Raw genomic sequence first — 19,442 nt, 5'->3', positions numbered from 1 at the left:
TCATGAGCTTTTCTCATGCATTGAAACTCTCATGCTGTCACCTCTTCTAAAAAGCACAGCTCATCATAGTTAATGTCTAATACACATACACTGATTTATATTTAAAGTACATCCTTATTTACGTCACATTTTGCAGATGTGAATGTTCCCACAAGTCCATGCACAGGAATGTATGCCCTTGTAACAGAAAAGTTCCCAGCATGCAGCAGCAGCAGTGATTAGCAGCACAATCTCAGTAGTTCAGATTATTTATCTGTTCGATTGTTTAATTATGTGAGATTCCTCTGCTGCTGATCCAGCTGTGCTGCTGTGTGTAACACATCTGGCCTGCAGATATGCACCAAGCATGTTAGACAAATGAAAAGTTAATGTAAATCATGGCTTCCTCTCCTTTAAAAAAAAGCATGCTGTTGTCACTGACCACTCAAACAAACCTTGCATACCAGTATGCTTGACACCAGTATAGCAGTTTTGCTTTATTGTAACACTTCTCCCAAAAAACACAGGGAAGTGCATTTGTAATACAGTTTAATATTTGTAGTTAGAGCTGGTAAGTGAAGCTAGCAGACCAAACCAAGCTGAAGGACACAAAAACAGGGGAGAGTTTGGAGATAATTGGGGTTGTGCAAGGGTGAAAATGAGTCTCATTTTCATTGAGGTTTTTTGGGGGTCTGCTTCCACAGGTGAAGCACTGTCCTCCTCGCGCTTGTGGAACCACAAGCCACTTGCTCAACGCTCCATATGGACAGCTGACTAGGGGAAGGATGGGGTTTCCAGGCAAAGAGGGGGAGGAAAAGGTGGAAATCCCTCCATCCATGGTGCAGGGGCTGCGACATGCACATAGAGGAGGGCTCTATAGGGTCTACATACCTCTTTACCCTGTCCAATGTTTCCCAGCCAACAAACAAGTAATGAAAAACAGTGAGAGTTATGTGAGTTTATTTTTATTTTTATTTTTTTTGCTCTGTATTTGAGCACTTCATTATAATAAATGCTTCAGCATTAAAGGGCTTTAAAATGCAATTGGAAATATGATCACAAGTCAAGAATGACTGATGGTAAATCTTGATAAAAAAAAGAAGCAAATAAATAATAGAAACAATGTTTAATAATTAAATTTAAAAAATCCCTATGATTAAGACTGTTTGGTAAAGATTCCAATTGTCACTTATGCTTAAAAAAACAAAAACAAAAAAAAAACATATGCACGTCCATTCAGGTTACCAGATTTATTCAATTATTTATGTGGATGTATTATGTTGTACATTTGAACATGAACTTTCAGTGTGCATGATAAATGACTGGACTTTGTAAAATACCATAAACAATTCCATGCATTTTAGTGGACATGTCTATTAAAAATGGTTTTATGTGCTTAAAGGCATAGTTCACCCAAAAATGAATAATTTTGTTGAGTAAATCATGACTATGCTGTTCCAAACCTGTAGCCATTTCTGTAGGCAGATATTTTGAATAATGTTTAAATGAATAATGTTTTAAGTCCATATAATTACAGTCAGTGTGGTTTCAACAAACATCAGACCCCAATGACATTCATTGTTTGGAAAACAAACAAACAAGTGTTCTTAGTGACTTTTGGGTGAACTATTCCTTTTAATGGTTTAGTGAACCTGGCATCAGAAACAAAACAAAACAAAACAAAACAAAACAAAACAAAACAAAACAAAACAAAACAAAACAAAACAAACCATCCCAACCCAAAACAAAACAAAACAAAACAAAACAAAACAAAACAAAACAAAACAAAAACAAGCCTGTTAGAATAACAGACTGAAAATAAACCAAAATGAAGATGAATGTATTTCACATAAAAAGAACAACTGTATTAATTTTGTCCATTGACTTTAATGCCTTCAATGCTTTTATGAATTCAGTCAATGTGACAGTAATTTCAGTTCAGTCAAACAGAAGATGAATAGATCCAACCTATCTATCTATCTATCTATCTGAATTTCAAACAAATCTCAACCAACAAAATTTGAATTAACTGAACTGAAATTAAATAAGTCCTGATTTGCTATGCCCATGTAATGCCTCTTCCAGTGTAGGCCAGATCATGAGGCTGGCATGCAAGAGCAGGGCACGGCACTGATGACAGCAAAAAATAAAATAAAATAAAAATACTGTACCGCCTGACCTCCCGCACTTGTGCGTGTAGCCTGCGGAGCACATAATTTAAAAACACAAAACACATATATTCTGCCTTTGTATGTAAGAGGATGAGGGCTGGAGAAATTGCTACCTAAACAGCGCTAGCAGCCACTGAGGAAGGTTTTTCGAGATTGAAAATAGTCTTAATAGAGGTCTTAATATCAAGCAGCGTTGTTTGTTTTCACATATAAATATGTGCCAGACGTATTTATTTTCATGCATGTGTATTTAAGCATGTATTATATCTAACACGTCATGTCTGGTGCACTCACCTCTGCATGATGTTCCTCATTCTGCTGGAGCACCTCTATGACCAGCTCGGCTAGACGGAGCGTGTCCTCAAGCTTTTTGGCAGGGGTGACTAAGCGTCCTACATTTTCTGAGGCACAAAGGTACAACAGTTAATATGGACATACAGACAAACACGCACATGGAAAATATCCTGTCTGATGCCTAAAGTAAACTGCATTTCACTGCAATGTGTTTTTTTTCAACTTAATATGTACTATTTGCAATGCAGAATTTTCTTTGGTGTTAATTTAGAAGTATTTAATTTAAATCCTTTAAATAAATGTCACTTTATAAGCATATTTGCAATGAAGGCAAAAAATTTAGATGACAATTAAAATTACAGAGGAGGTAAGAGATGGGTACAGTTCTGGGTTACATATAATTTTTCATTTGAATTTCATAAATGTTCTCTCTGGAAAACAAAAAAACTGACTTAATGAACCACAAATTAGCTGCTGCATATATCAACTCTGCTGTCTTAGTTAACGACTTGGCATAATCTTGACACTCTGTCAACACTCAGCTCTGTAGACACGAACCATAATGAGTCAATAAAGAGCAATGCAAATATAATGAGTCAAACCAAGGAACTGAGGAAAAAGAAAGGATAAAAACGACAACAAATATGTTATAGTCATCATGCATAATGTTCAGCACATGCAGGAATTTATGTCGTCTCATTTCCTACCTCTCTCTGTCAATACAAGCGGGCAGCACATCTCTCTTAAACATGTCATACTTAAATGTACCCTTCATTGTCTATTTCATCTTCGCCACTAAAAGATTTCATCTGCCAGTTGATGACAGGAGTAATAAAAATGATTATCATTTTACATAACAGTGTGAAATTAAATAAATCGTATAGTTTACAGCAGACTGATGTAAAAATAGACATATGTTCATGGGTCTTTAACATGATGAAAATGCACAATGCGAGGAAAACGGTTCATTACTGTTGGTTAAGGATGGGATTGCAAAGTAAAGAGACATTTATGAGACTATGGTTTATGGATACATGGGTGATTCTAAACATTTTGTGTCCACAGTCATTTATTTTTTTTCATTATTTTAATAATTTGTTACTCATTGTCATGGATCACAAGATGTTAAAGGTCATAACAATATAATATTTTATATAGCTGGAAATCATGATTTCTTGTTGTCCAAATTAGTCATTGTATTTTTTCCATCATGTATCATTGTGAAACCAAAATATATATTTTTTTGTAATATTTCATTTCATTTATTTATAAAATCCCTAATTAGTCATTTTTACTAATCCTCGACATAAAAATGTTTAAAAATAACTTTTAATCATATAAAAATGTGTACATACATCTTGTGTCAATTCTGTCACCGTTCCATACTTTTTACATTGGTGGAATTATCTCCCACAATGTAAGATACAGGAAATGATGTCACTTTCCCTCACTGATAAGATCTAAAGCACTGAAAGGTATTTGTGCTTTCTCTGAGAAAATATTTGAATCTAAAATGTTCTTACACCAAGAGTTATTCTGTAAAACGTCAAAATTGTTACCACAATTTCAAAAGGAAACCAGAATGTGTCACTGATCACACATGATTTCATTAGTGCCATGTGCTCTTAGCATGTATGCTAGAAATTGTCGATTCTGTGACCAATGTTATTTCTACACATTGCCTAATTTGTCTGTAGCAGCAGAGTTGACAAACAGTACTATAAAGAAATAACTTTTTCGTTAAAAGTAAAAAAAAAGTTTGGCAAGCACTGAATTATTAAAATTTAATATGTTTTCAATAAGATACTGGAAAGAATTTCTGTTAATATTTTGAAATGCCAAATTTATCTCCAATTATAGAATCACTCACATGTTTTTGTAACTCATAAAGTTTCAATATTGGCTGAGAGGGTGTTTTTTAGACAATCAAAGTGATTTTTGTTTGTCTATCTGCGGTTGGATTTGAACAAAGATTTGTTTGTGCTCTGTCAATTTTTGAGATCTTTGAGCATGTCATTATATGATGTGTGGCACTTTGATGGAGGAACACAAAGACAGACGAACTAGGAAGCGAAGTCATTTGCTGTGTGATGAATGTCAAAACAATTAACATCATTTTGAAGAGTCACACCCCCCTCTCAGTCAACAGTGCTTTCATCACTAAACACAAAGCACACGCCCCCTGATTGTGTATTAACCCTATGACCTTTCTTCTAATTGTATCTCAATCATCTTCATCTCTCTCAATGAGACTGAAGACTTTCAAAAAGAAATGATTTCATTTTTGTGGCCTTTTAAAGGCTTACTGTCCATGCAGGGATGAAACGTCATGCAATAGTGCAACATCAGGTACTTCAATAGCAACTGACAGAATGCATTAGCATTTTGACATTTGGATTATTATCATGTTTGAAAAACATCCAAAGAATAATCTTGGTTTAGACCATTTGAAATACCTGATTTTCCTTGTTCAAGACATTTTAGAAATTAATGGTTTCTAAACCAATACATAACATATCCTGTAGTTTGTAGATTTAATATACTTGTTTTTCTGATATTTTTGTAAAGGTTTTGGAAACCAACACACAATGACTGTCATGTCACCATATATTCACTCCAATGGAAAATCAGCAATATGATGTGAACTGAAAAATCATTAACAGTGCATCAGTATTGCTATTTGACACATTAGAGATTTTTCTGTAACACTTTACACTGTTACATTTTTTAATATTAGTTAATGCAATTTTCTTTTTATAAATCAAGCAATTAACATATACATACATATATACATATACACATATATATACAGTACCAGTCAAAAGTTTGGAAACATTACTATTTTTAATGTTTTTGAAAGAAGTCTCTTATGCTCATCAAGCCTGCAGTTAAAAAAAAACAAAAAAAAAAAAAAAAAAACAGTAATATTATGAAATATTATTACAATTTAAAATAATGGTTCTCTTTTTTAATATATTTTAAAATGTAATTTATTTTTGTGATGCAAAGCTGAATTTTCATCAGCAAGTACTCCAGTCTTTGGTGTCTTATGATCCTTCAGAAATCATTCTAATATGATGATTTGATACTCAGTTATTATCAATGATGGAAACAGTTGTGCTGTTTAATATATTTTTTTGGAATACTTTTTTCAGGATTCATTGATGAGTAAAACGTTAACAGCATTTATTCATAAAAACAGCATTTATTCAAAATAAAAACAATATAAATCTTTACCATCACCTTTTATCAATTTAACGCATCCTTGTTGAATTAAAGTACTAATTTCTTTAAAAAAAAATAGTTATTGTTCCCAAACTTTTGAACGGTAGTGTATATTGTTACAAAAGATTTATATTCTAAATAAATACAGTTCTTTTTAACTTTTTATTCATCAAATAATCCTGAAAAAAGTATCTCAGGTTATAAAAAAAACATTAAGCAGCACAACTGTTTCCAACATTGATCATAAATCATCATATTAGAATGATTTCTGAAGGATCATAAGACACCAAAGACTGGAGTACTTGCTGATGAAAATTCAGCTTTGCATCACAAAAATAAATCACATTTTAAAGTACATTAAAAAAGAGAACCATTATTTTAAATTGTAATAATATTTCATAATATTACTGTTTTTTTTTTGTTTTTTTTGTTTTTTAACTGCAGGCTTGATGAGCATAAGAGACTTTTTTCAAAAACATTAAAAATAGTAATGTTTCCAAACTTTTGACTGGTACTATATATATATATATATATATATATATATTACATAATTATAACTCATTAAATGTTAAAATGTGTGTGTGTGTATATATATATATATATATATATATATATATATATATACACACACACATTTTAACATTTAATGAGTTATAATGTTATAATTGAATGTTCTTTGAATAAACATGAATTACTAATGAATGAGAGTGTATTGTATAGTAGTATATATTTATATGCAATATATTTTTATATATATATATTAAATATATTATTAATCTAACAAATGCTGTAAAAATGTTATTCATTGTTAGTATGTGATATCTAATGCATTACCTAATGTTAAAGGATTGAATCTTACAGTAAAAGTGTTACTGGGTTTTCATAATCACGCACTTGGTGCAGAAAGAGTATCACTTTAATCATAAATAATACAGGCAAATAATCTGCTTTATATTATTTGTTGGAAATTTAAGTAATAATTAAAGGAATACTCACTCTGCATGTTCCATAGACTGGTAAAGCATACAAAAAGCTCTTACCAGCTCATGGAAAACGCATCTTCATTTGGATGCAATGTATAGACTGAAGGAGACATTGGCATAACCTTGTCACAACATTCCCATGGTTATCTTAATGTCGGAAAATGTTGCCATGCGAATGTTGTAAGTTGGTTATGTTTTGAACTGGGGAAGGGGGGGCTGTTTTAAAAATGGGTTTAATAGTAAGTCAGACAAAAGATGTCACCTGGATCCTTCTGATCCTTCTGAGATTTCTCTACTAAAAAGAAAGAAAGAGAAAAAAGGAAGAGGGAGGGGAGAAGAGAGAAAGAAAGGGAAAGAGAGAAGGAAGAAGGGGTCAGCTTTTATTTTGTTTCAGATGTGAGATCTGATGGGGAAGTATAGAGGGAGAAGGAAAGAGTGAAAAAGAAAGAGGCATTGAAGGATAGGACTGTCTAACCCCGAAAGACCTGTAGTTCACTCATTCCACGAGGGATTGCATGAAAGAAGTTCTACAAGAGATTTCAACATTTCAACAGGGGTGTAAAAGTACAGAGAAATTATATTTGAGTTCAAAAATCAATGCTGTTCACTTACTAAATGTAAAACATACTTGAGAAAACAAAGAAAGTTTTCCACATTTAACTTTAATGTTAAACTTTGGCATTAATTAGTTTGTTTCATTCAGGACGGATGCGTTAAATATTCAAAAGTAACAGTACACACTGTTACAGTGTTACATTATTATTTTTCAAATAAATGCTGTTCTTTTGACATTTCTATTTAAAGAATCATGGGAAAAAATGCATACGGTTTTCCACAAAAAAACATTAAGTTTTCAACATTGATAATAATAAGAAATGTTATTTGAGCAGCAAATCAGAATGGTTTCTGAAGGATCATGTGACACTGAAATCTGGAGTAATGGCTGATGAAAATTCAGCTTTACCATCACAAGAATAAATTACATTTTAAAGCATATATAAAATAGAAAACCATTATTTGAATAGTTTATTATTATTATTATTATATACTGATCAAATAATAAAGGCACAAAACCTTTGAACAGCAGTGTATTCAGTTTTGTTTTTAAGAGGAAAAATTTAAACCATGACCTATGAAATATGTACTTTCTACTTTTTACCATTTCAAAGTATGAGTACATTCATCTTTATTAGTAGTTTAATAAAATGGAAACTTCTGTATAGTAATATAGTACAATTATCCAAGTACTTTACACCCCTGCTTTTACAATCTTGCACCGTCTAAAACCAAGTTTGACCCAAAACAGAAATAAATCAACCAAATCACAAACAGAAAAACAGTGACGACCCACAGTGATAAGCCGCTTGAGTGGATAACAGACAAAAACATACAGCACTCGTGGTCGAAAACATGATTAGAAACGCAATGACTCCAAAAGCTGCGTCAAAATCCCTGTTTTGTTCCTGGGTTGGAGATGATTTGAATTATTATCTTCACCTTGTACCTGACCAGTACTGTAAACCTGGCACACGTTGATAAAAGGACATGGGGAGGAGTGACTTACACAAAAGCAAAGTAAAAATGCATTCAAGTCACAAACAGAAAGAATAAGCAGAAAACGGAAAGAAAGGTTGCCACACCGACTCAGCTGGACAGGATGGTCTGATCAAAGTGACAGCAAGACCTGTGGCTGAATCACTCAACCTAAAATTCAAGCGAAACACTTAAAGAAAAAGGCAAGCAGACTGCAAGCAAGAAAAGAGGATGGTGCCGGTCAGGGCGTGAGAGAACAACTGTTTGTGAAAAGTGCTTGAGAACGAAAAAAAAAAAAAAAAAAAAGGAGGGAGCGGGAGTGGCGGGAGTGATGGAGTGTCTCCGGATAAGCAGGGTACTCACGAATGGTTAAATCCATCACTTGTGACGCCAAACAGAAGACAGGATGCTCATACATTTCTCTCTTTTTCCCTATAAAAGAGGATGGGGGCATGCAAGAGCAAGGGGTCAGAGGAGAAAGAGAGAGAGGAAGAAGCACAACGGCTGCATGTGCACTACGGGGCTTTTGACCAAATCTAGTTGCATGCAAAGTTGCCTGGCAGGGTTGATAAAAAAGCCTACCAACTATTAAAATCAGTCAATCTGATGTGATCTGCAGGTCAGTATGCATGAGGCTAGAAGAAAATGGTCTCTACAGTCAGCTAAAGCAAGCCAGAAAATAACATAATTTGGGATTATTTGAGTGTTTCTGGACCATTTCACTTTTCTAGGCAGTTCTTTTATCCTTTATATACTAGGACCAAGCCTGAATTTTAAACTTAAGTGTATGCACAAAAACTCGATGAGTGAAAAAATGCATCTCTATAAACTTCTTCACATTGAGTCCAAAACATCATATTGTAACAATATGTGACTACCCAAAAGTTTGGAATAATTAAGATTTTTTAAATGCTCTTATGCAGGCACGTGCACACATAGACATCAAAGGGGGCTTGAGCACCTGCCCTTTTTATTCCTGGAGAGAAAGTGCCCTTTTTTCTGGGGTGTTTTTTTTTTTTTTTTTTTTGAAAAATAATATATATTCCTTTTTGCGCACAGCTTCCCTGTCAAACAAATATATTTATTGAAGAATAGTATATCTAAATATCAGGGCAGGAGTTCTGAAGCGCTCCCTCTCTCTCTCTCTCCCGATTAAAACCCGATTTTATTGCTTCCGCTAAAGAAAATAGTACGCCCCGTCTCTACGGTTAGAGTCCATAGCAACGCAACGTTTTCATGCCAACGGTCTGTTATACTCCGCACAGCGGTCTGTTATCAAGAAATAACACACCGCAAATCATGCATTGGAATTCAACCAAGCCATGTAATAAAATAAGTTAGTAATAAAATAAGCATATATCACCACCAGGTGATATGCTTTAGTTATTTTGTTTATCCTATTTACCTGCATTGCCCTGTCAATTAGATGCAAATGTGCGCATTTTAACTAGTTGATGCCTAATTTGCATACAGAACGTCCCCAGTCCCCAGACTTACATCAAGAGTCTTTCCCCCTGAAATTTAGAAATCTAAATTGGTGAATTTAGAAGAAATCTACAGATGCAAACAGATGGAGGATACATTCTAAAAAATGTAGTAAATCTGAGTAACTGCATCTGGTACATTAATAAATAAAACTGAGTAGAAATAAGTTAACATTAAACATTAAAAATAACAATATTTATAAATTAACTTTTTATTTATGAGTAATTTAACTTTTTTTTATTTCCTCTAAACCTTTATAAAATAGTATTCCATACAACCACAAATACATACATGACATTGGCTTTTAGCCTATTGAATTTTTACTCAATTATTTTGGTAAGTTTAATTCAAACAATCAAGTAAGATTTTCAGAGATTTTATTAAGTTAATAAAGTTAAATATTTCTGTAATATTTACTAAGCCACAGAATATTTTTAAGAGTGTAGTAGGTTTAAAACAAACTCCATCTAAATGTGGATTTTGAAGGTTTTATTTGATGATAGTCCTCCCTGCTCCTCAAATGTGAAACTAAGTCCATGTCAGTCACCATCAGTTATTGTGTATGTGTCTGTGTGTGTACATGCATAGCAATAATAATATTAATGTATTTGATTAAAACATTAAGGCAATTCAGTATTCTGATGCTTGGTTGTGTGAAGCTAAAAAGTTATTTTGCTTGTGAAACAAAAAGTATTTAAACAATTAATAAATATATACTTGAAACTAGTAGCATAGAAAATGTTTTCAAAACATGCACATTGTGGAATGGTTTCCTTTGCTGCTCTATAAACCTAGTGAATACTAAGGAGACCATGGTTTCTGTGTGAACTGATTATTTTGTAGACATCTTTTGAAAATGAAACAATTGCGTGAGTTTGAGGAAGATAAAATTTATTAACTTTTTAAATTAATTTTTTAAAAAGGAAGTTAGAGTTGCGTACATATATATACTTTTTTGTTTAAAAAAAAAAAAAAAAAAAAACGTAATTATGAGAAGTGCCCTTTATTTCACTTGAGCCCCTGCCCCTCAAAATGTCTGTGCACGTCCCTGCTCTTATGCTCACCAAGACTGCTTTTTGTTTTTTATGAAAAATACAGTAAAAAGAGTAATATTGTGAAATATCATTACAACTATTTTCTATTTGAATATAATTTCTGTTTTTAATATATTTTAAAATGTAATGTATTCCTGTGATGTATTTTCAGCATCATGACTCCAGTCTTAAGTCTCACATGATCCTTCTATGATTAGAAATCGTTCTAATATGCTGATTTGGTGCACAGTTATTATCAATCACAGTTATTATTGGTGTACATTTTTTACAGGGTTCTTTTTCTTACAGCATTTATTTGAAATCGAGATCTTTAGTAGCATTATAAATTACTTTACTGTCACTTTTGATCAATTTATAGCTGCTGAAAATCCAGCTTTACCAGAAAGGGAAATAATACTTTAAAAGATATATTAAAATAGACACAGTTCTTGTTAAATTTTATTAATATTTCACAGTATTAGAGTTTTGTCTTTTGTTTTGTTTTTTGAAACAAATAAATGCATACTTGGTGAGCATAAGATACTTCTTTCAAAGATTATTCCAAACCTTTGACCGGTATGACCTATTTTCAAAATGTCAAAAAATTTCCATTGGACACATTGCAAATAGTTTTGGCTTGGAAAAAAAAAGTGTTTTTTTTTGGTTTAGTTTACCATTAGTCTTACATGTAAGTTACACCAGCTAAAAGCTTTGGTCTCTGGAAAAGACTTTATTTTGAGGATGTGTTGCAAACTATTGGTCAGTTCAGGTTAGTACAAAAGTCACATTCAGTTTAGTGTTCAGCAATCAAAAGGTCGATAGGGAACAACACAGACATCATCTGGCTAACAGATACTAAGGGCTTCTCCTTCAGTATCTGCAGTGCCCAGTCATATTTCTTCATCGACATGGACGGGCACTGAACAATAATTAGAGAAAATTAAATTCCAGACCAAATTAAAGCATTTGTCCAATCAACATGGCTATTATTTGGCATCAAAGACCCCCTCCCGTGTGTGAGCCACAGTTTTGCTGTCCATGTCCATGAAAGAAACCGTCTCACTTGCAACAATGTGTGTTGCTTGAGTGGGCAATCCCAGCTTTGCACTGTATATTGGCTTCTCGAAACTGGCTCAACAAGAGAGGGCTCCAAATTAGACGAAAAGCCAACAAACAAGAGCAAAAGCAGAGAGGGAGGGAGCAGAAAGAGAGAAAGAGCGAAGGAGAAAGAAAGAAAGAGAAAAAAGACAAAGACTAGTAAAAAGGCAGTGATTCTGCAATCAACATATGAAGCAGGGGAGCTGGAAAGGTGATGAAGAGCTGGAAAGGAAAAGTATATCTTTTTTGCTGTAAATTGATTTTAGACCTGAAAGCTAAACCACAGGATAGAGGCAAACATCCACAGAGGGCAGCGAGGAACCATCGAGCAGAGCAATATGGCACTGAGGCCAGGGTTTGAGAGAGGGAATTGAATGCATTTTTACATACTTCTAGAAACAGCTAAAACAAACCTGCACCAACACAATCTAAAACCTTCAAAAAGCAAGGTATACGTTTAAAGGCCAGGGTGTAATCATATAAACGTTAAATAAATATAATAATAATAATTATTATTATTATTATTATTATTATTATTATTATTATTATTAATACAATGTATTTGTATAAAATACATTTGTAAAAAAACAAATAAAAAACACTTTATTATTATTATTATTATATTTTAAAATCATCAGAAACTGTAATTTACTCTCCATCTATTTATCAAAGAATTCAGCTATTTATTTAAGAAGAAAAAAAACTCCAACAAACCACATACTACAGAGAGTTATCTCATGTTTCTCAGAAGAATTAAAGCATATCTATGTTGTGGTATCGCCAGCATTCTGTCAACAATACACAGAACTAGTAGAGATAAGACAACATAAAAAGCCATTACACACCAACAGTTAACTACTGCTTCATTGTAAGCATTCCTATTATTCAAGAAAATCTCCCAATATACTGGTTAGTTGAGCATCACTGTTGTTAAGCACTGTTACTAAGAGAGGAAAATGTCAAGTACTACACTATTAAACCTCTGCTAAACAGGACTATGTGCTTCCTACCTTCCACCTTGGCATATTCTGAGAGACGCTGGTAGTTCACTAAAGCTGCCTGCTCCAGACATTTACGGATCACTGCCTTCACCTCGTCCTGAGGTACAGGTGTCACAATGTCCTTCATTAAGACCTGCAAAACCAAATTACAATTCAATTGCATACGCTTTTGCATCTAGGTCTGTTTGTGTCACACGCTTTTTCAATACATACATGTAAAAAAAATGACAACATTTTTCATTTATTTGGTGTAAAACGGAGCGGAAGATAAAAATGGCACCACACCCTCTCAAGCAGAGACAACGTGGCTTTTAAGGCTCCTTCTGGGCGTCCAAATGGAAAGCAATACCTTCAGAGAGAAAATTTAACAGACAGTGTTTAAAACCGCTTTGAACCATTGAGAAATAAGACATATCATATTCCCATTTTAAATTTGTTTGAAATAAATGAGAATATCCAGTTTCAACAATGTGATAGCGTATAGGCCACACTTAATAAATATTCCATTTGAATGTTTCTAGTTTTCTCCTTTTTAATTTTTATTTTTTAGGAGAAATCGATATTTCGTTTGCATTGAGGGATTAATGTTTATTGTCTGTTTGTTTATGTTTATTTATTTAGTTTGTTTAATGTTATTTACCCAAATATTTGTATTAGAGGTGGTACGTTGTCTCTTTATGCGTGCATTAAAGATAATTTGTTACTAGAATGCATGTAAGCAATTTAATGAAAAAACAATTCGAGTTTAACATTTTTTTATTTCATTTTGTTTTTAATTATTGCGTATCTTCCCATGGTTCTGAGGTTCAGAGGCCTGTTATTAAAAGGGCAGGGCATTTCCTGATGTCCTTTATATATTTTGCCGGGAATTATGGGAAATGTAGGTTTTGGGACAATGTTTGTTTGGGTCGTTTGTTAATTTGAATGTTGTGTATAAAGCAATTTTTTGTGTTTAAATTTATTTTCATTATTGCTTTATGGTGAATGTGATTTCATATGTTTATGTTTATAGAGTTATGTTGCCCTTGTTATTATAAAATGGTTTGCTCTGTTTCGTTAAAATTTCGACTTCATTTACAGTGGCTGTGTTAGTTCTGGTGTGGGATCCCAAACATCTGAAACCCAGAACTCAGTAATTTGGAGGTTTCACATTTATTAGATACAGTTTCTTTTGTTTTGGTTCTATTTCTTTTCTTCTGCACCGTTTCGTGATCAGTACATTAAAATGAATTTTTGCAGTCAATAAAACAAGATTTTGATGGCTCAACGAATGTCTCTTGAAATGTTGTGGAAGAACACTTACAATCAAGATACCCAGTCATCTCACAGCCAGTGTCACATTTACATTACATGAACATTTATGTATTTAGCAGTTTCACACTACAGTGAAAATTAAACACTTATATAGGTATATGTATATATATATATATAAATATATAAATATTTATAAATATTAACAGCTATATATATATATATATATATATATAGCTGTTAATAAGGTGTTATTATGTGATGCTGTGTAGACTGACAGCAATATACCTGAAGTGTGTGATCTGGTTTTCCAGCAGTACGCGCAGTCGTTCTTTGATCTCCTCGAAATGTTCCTTCTCTTCTACTGAGACAGTACCGATTCCATCAGGCCTGAGGCGACACACACACACACACACACACACACACACACACACACACACAAGAGCAGAAATGAATGCCACTGCTTCTCTCATTAGGGTAACAAGGGTCACAGAAACTAACACTGGGTCTCATGAATGGATCACGAACAGACCAGACACATGAATATTCTACTAGCACTATAAATAATTTTCCATTTATGGCTGCCGTGCTATTCAGAAGATATGTGTCAGTGAGAGATTCATACAAGCTGCTCAACTCTTTAATTAACCACACAGATTACAACAGAAATAATAATAATAATAAAAAATAAAAAAACAGAGAGAAAATAAGACTATTTTAAACTTCTGAAAAAGCCCCATCTTTTTATTTGGGTGTATTTGCATGTGCATACGTGTTCATTTGTGCAAGTTATTTCACTTTTGCATGCACATGAGAGCAAAAATCTTACTCACCAACCACCAACAATCTAGTTTAACCATGTACTATCTACTATGACTGAAATAGACTGTGCCATGTGTATGTAAATTAAGTCATAGTGCTATTTGCATAGTGCAATTATTATTGTCCACAGAAAACAAGCAAAAATAATAGTAATACATCTTTAAAAGAGACATTTGGGTATATTTTTTAGTGATCACTGCCCAGAATCGGTCTGTAAGATGTGCAAAACCACCGTGCATTGTAAACCAGATGCTTAAACAACGTACTGTAGTGTGTGCAAATAAACGATGCTGTCAGTTGGTGCAATCCCTAGTGTGTTTCCCTAAATGTGTATCTGTGTGTCATCCCCTCCTCAGGCAAGGCTTTTTGGAAGGGCCTAAACAGTCCCCCTCCCTGTCGTGTCCATGGTCATATAAAGAGTCCTCCGCAATACAAAGACATCGGCGAGGATTACCACAGCCCACTGCTACCAGCACTCAGGTCTTCAACCTCTCACCACATACACAGGTTTCTTATTGTGACTCTATAAGAGAGAGAGAGGCTGTAGGAAACAGTTCACCTGATACGTCAGTGCCACTCCTAAACTTATTCGCCAAATTACCATGATGCCAATCATCACTTATGTTTTCAAAAACTGAAATGAAATCACTTATTTTATCACGCTGATGTTCATGCAATTGATCTCTAGATTTGAGAATCATACGAGACATGTACACCTCTCACTCTCTCTCACATCTAGCTGACGCATACAACAACGGAAGCTTTTAAGGTGTTTTTGAGAACAAGAAGAGGCGACCCGGTCACCGATCACCCCCCCCACACACACACCCCCACAGAGCGATGGACCCCGTCTGGTGTGACAGCCGTGGTGGTCCCCTCTGAAATCCCTGCCCCCCACCCTCTTGCTTTTTCCCCGCTGTCCTTCAGCGTGCGCTGGGCTGACATGGGGAGTGGACTGATGAGGAGCGTGTCATGTCTCCTGCTCCTCAAACCGCTGTCACTGCGACCCGCGCCTCCACTGTCACATACACTCTGCTCACAGCCCTCCTTCCGTCTACCATGTCACAAACGATAAGGAGCCGGGCCCTTTGGTAACATTCTGCATGAGCGTGTGTGCGTGTGTGTTAAACTACGTGCAGGTGACATACGTCGGCTGTGAGTGTGTTTCTGTTCTAGCTGTGTGTCACAACAAAACTGATTGATAAAAGACGGACCAGCAGGAAAAAAAAAAAAAAAAAAAAACTTCACTCTGTGTTGAAAAAAGAAAATAAAACACAGAAACCACAAAAACAAAACTACCAAAAAAAACAACAACAAAAAACACACAAAACAAAATACAAAACTACGACTAAAAAAAACAAAACACAACCACAAACCTGAAAAACAAAACAATACTACAAACACAAAAAACACAAATACGAATTAAAAAAAAAAAAAAAAAAAAAAAACTACAAAAAACAACAACCAAAAAAAATCCTTCTATCCACTTACAAAAAAAATAAAAAATAATAGTATTAGCATTTTTTGTTTTGGACATTGGACCATGGTATTATTATTATTGCACATGCACCATCCATGGTAATATCCTGATATTATTTTAAGCACTTTAGACTACTGTGAAAGATTATTATGTCAATCATTCAATATCAAGATATCTAAAATGCCATGGTATTACAATTACTGTACTATGGTACTTTTAAGGTGTCACGATAAGCAATTGAACAAGAGCATTTATGCCATTTCATACCCTTCTAAAAACACTACATGATATCATGCATATTCATAATAGTGTGCTATGAGACTAATATGGTTATCCAGATAATGATATATGATAATGGTGCAGTAGTATCTTGTCAAACAACATTAGAGATCCATAACCGCCATCTGTAACACTTGTAGATTATTTGGCTTCAAATATATATATCAGAATAGGAATTCAATGCCAAGAGGTTCAGGTTGTGGGTCATGTCAGTTATAAAGAGTGTGGTTGGCTGGACGTGAGGTTTTGGCACAAGCAGACAGGCTGGAGTGAGGCCTTGGACAGTTTGGGAAGAGAGATGGAGAGACCTGTCATCCTGTCAGCCATGACCTTAAGGCACTATCCATAGTGTCCCTCATCTCTCTCTCTCTTTACCCTCCATGTATCTCACTGGTTCGACACATGTCTATCACATTCTGTTTCCCTGCCTCACCCTTACTTTTCTCTCTCTCCCTCAGACAGTTACAAATTCACACATACGGTGGTGTCCAAAAGTCTGAGAACAGTCGTTCTTCTTAGAAAATCATTTCTAGAAAGTCGATAAATACTAAAACAATTCTGAAATTTGATCAAATAATATATATATATATATATATATATATATATATATATATATATATATATATATATATATATGTGTGTATTATTTTATATATTTTATCAAATTTCAGAATTGTTTTATTATTTATTAAAACAACTCTGAAATTTGATAAAATAACATAAAATAATACAATATATATATATATATACACACACACATATTTATTGATACATACATATATACACACAATAACATGTAAAAAAAAATAATAGTAAAAAAAATACGAATACGAATAAAGGAATACGAATAAAATGACACACAATAGAACAACTATTCTCACACACAGAAGAAAGAAGAAATAACTTATTTGCCCCCTTCCCTCACTTCCATCCCCCAGTTTCATATGTTGAGGGCGGGTCTTAACGCTAATCCACACCCAAAAGAGTGGGTTGCATTTACATTCTCACCTTTTGGAGCCTGCAAGCACCTGCGACTTAGACTCCCTTTTTCTCCAGACCTCCATGATTTTGTTCTCTTTCTTAGAGGGGGTCAAGGGCTCAGGGGGGGAGGGAAACAGAGAACTAAGCAGCTCGGTCTCTGACACGGGCCATTTTAGTAACTCAATCACTCTTTGGCTTCATATCCCACACACACACACACACACACACATTGACAAAGGTGCACATTCACAAAGGTTATCAGAAGATGGTGTGTGGGTACATGAGAAATAAAAGAAGAAGAGAAATAACATGAATCATGCATGCAAATAATAATAAAAATAAATGCAAAATATAAAAACGGTAACTAGCTAAAAAAATAATAATAATAATAATTTATATATATAATTATTGATTTTTTGTTAAATAAGTCACATAATTAAATATTTAATAATTATGTTTAACATTTTTAAATATGAAACTATATATTTGTTTTATATATTGTAAATATATTTGTATCTCAAATAAAAATAATTGAAATAATACTGAAAAACAAAATAACCACACAGTGAAATCTTGTTAGAAGGGTAGTTTTGGACTCCTGTGAACCAGGTAATGAGGCAACTTGAGCTTTTTTGTAAAAGCATTGAAACTACGGTGGGATTCTGGGAGAGAAGCATTATTACCTTTGACCAACCACAAAGCTATGATGAGAAGAGATGGGGTTTCTATGAAACACTTTGGCAGCCCAAAAAAAAAAAAAAAAGAGTCTGTGCTCTTGGTCTTAAGTTACCTCTGTTTCTGCCCATGTGTGGACAGTGGATGTACAGACAGATAAAAGGGCAGGACGGTGAAGAGCGATGGAGTGATTTTAGGAGGGAGAGAATAGACAGAGCTTCAGGTGAGAGTGGGATGAATGACAAAGAGAGAACATGAGAGATAAATGGTTTGAGAATTAATGTGGCTCCAAATGAGAATGAAATGAAGTGGGTGTTAAGTAAGGAGTGAGAAATAGATAAAGAGAGTGAGACCGGCGCTACCTGTTGCCGTGCACGTGAGAGGCGCAGAAGGCAAAGCTGTAGTGGAGTAGTGTGGGGTCGATCATGGAGCCTTTCTCTGCCCTCTCCAACAGGTCACTCAGGTAACACAGGTGCCTGTGACACCCCCGCACCCCATACCTGGCGCAGTACTCATCTAACACAAACACCTGGCCTGGACTGAACCAACCCTGAGGCACACAACCAGACCCAAAAGGGGGGAGGTTAGTAGTGTAAAAAGAGGAATACATGATAATACAAATAGGACTGCTATAAAACTGAATTGAAAGCTCAGTTACCAAGCAGGAGTATGAATCGTTGAGTCTGTGGTCCAGTGTCAACCGCTGAACCATCTCAAACAGCGAAGAGTGGTCAAAATTGCAGGGGTTAGCGGAGATGAACTCGTCCATTCCATGTTTCTGTGCTCGGTCTGCATCTGTGTGTATGTGTGCATGTTAACGTATGGAGACAGAGACAGGCTTTACACAGCATACACATCTCAGCATCGCAGGAGCACGCACTCCTTAGAGGAAGATCTCTAAGCTGAGCCAGATATCAGGCTCAAAAGTGTCATTGTCAACTTGCATTACAGTGTAAAGTCAATCCAAGGTGCATTACAAGCAATAGAAGTGCAAAATCAAAGTCAGAGCAGGTGCTCATGTTTAGAGGCATCTTTCAACACAAAGAAAGTTTGATATTATTTGTTTTAACTCTAAAACAAAATAACAACAACAAGATATCACAATTATTTAAATCTTTTGCCAGCCATATAGGCCTATATATTTGCTTGCT

General features: G+C 34.4%; 1 protein-coding gene across 2 annotated transcripts in view; it reads right to left on the bottom strand.

Moving 5' to 3' along the window:
- Positions 1–19,442, bottom strand: part of cadpsa (Ca2+-dependent activator protein for secretion a) — a 128,466-nt gene that overhangs the window by 32,785 nt on the left and 76,239 nt on the right. Inside the window, exons 13-20 of one of the 2 annotated variants that reach the window (XM_079857074.1) lie at positions 18,950–19,086; positions 18,654–18,841; positions 17,644–17,811; positions 14,343–14,444; positions 13,089–13,152; positions 12,813–12,936; positions 6,915–6,944; positions 2,445–2,551 (exon numbers count right to left, since the gene is read on the bottom strand). In XM_079857074.1, coding sequence (XP_079713200.1) covers positions 2,445–2,551; positions 6,915–6,944; positions 12,813–12,936; positions 13,089–13,152; positions 14,343–14,444; positions 17,644–17,811; positions 18,654–18,841; positions 18,950–19,086 — 920 coding nt within the window. The remainder of the gene's footprint in view (positions 1–2,444; positions 2,552–6,914; positions 6,945–12,812; positions 12,937–13,088; positions 13,153–14,342; positions 14,445–17,643; positions 17,812–18,653; positions 18,842–18,949; positions 19,087–19,442) is intronic. The other variant, XM_079857075.1, reaches the window with a different exon arrangement.

The sequence above is a fragment of the Squalius cephalus genome (genome assembly GCF_949319135.1).
Source record: "Squalius cephalus genome assembly, chromosome: 22".
NCBI lineage: Eukaryota > Metazoa > Chordata > Actinopteri > Cypriniformes > Leuciscidae > Squalius > Squalius cephalus.
Note: the sequence above shows the minus strand (reverse complement) of the source record. Positions and strands in the feature narration are given on the sequence as shown.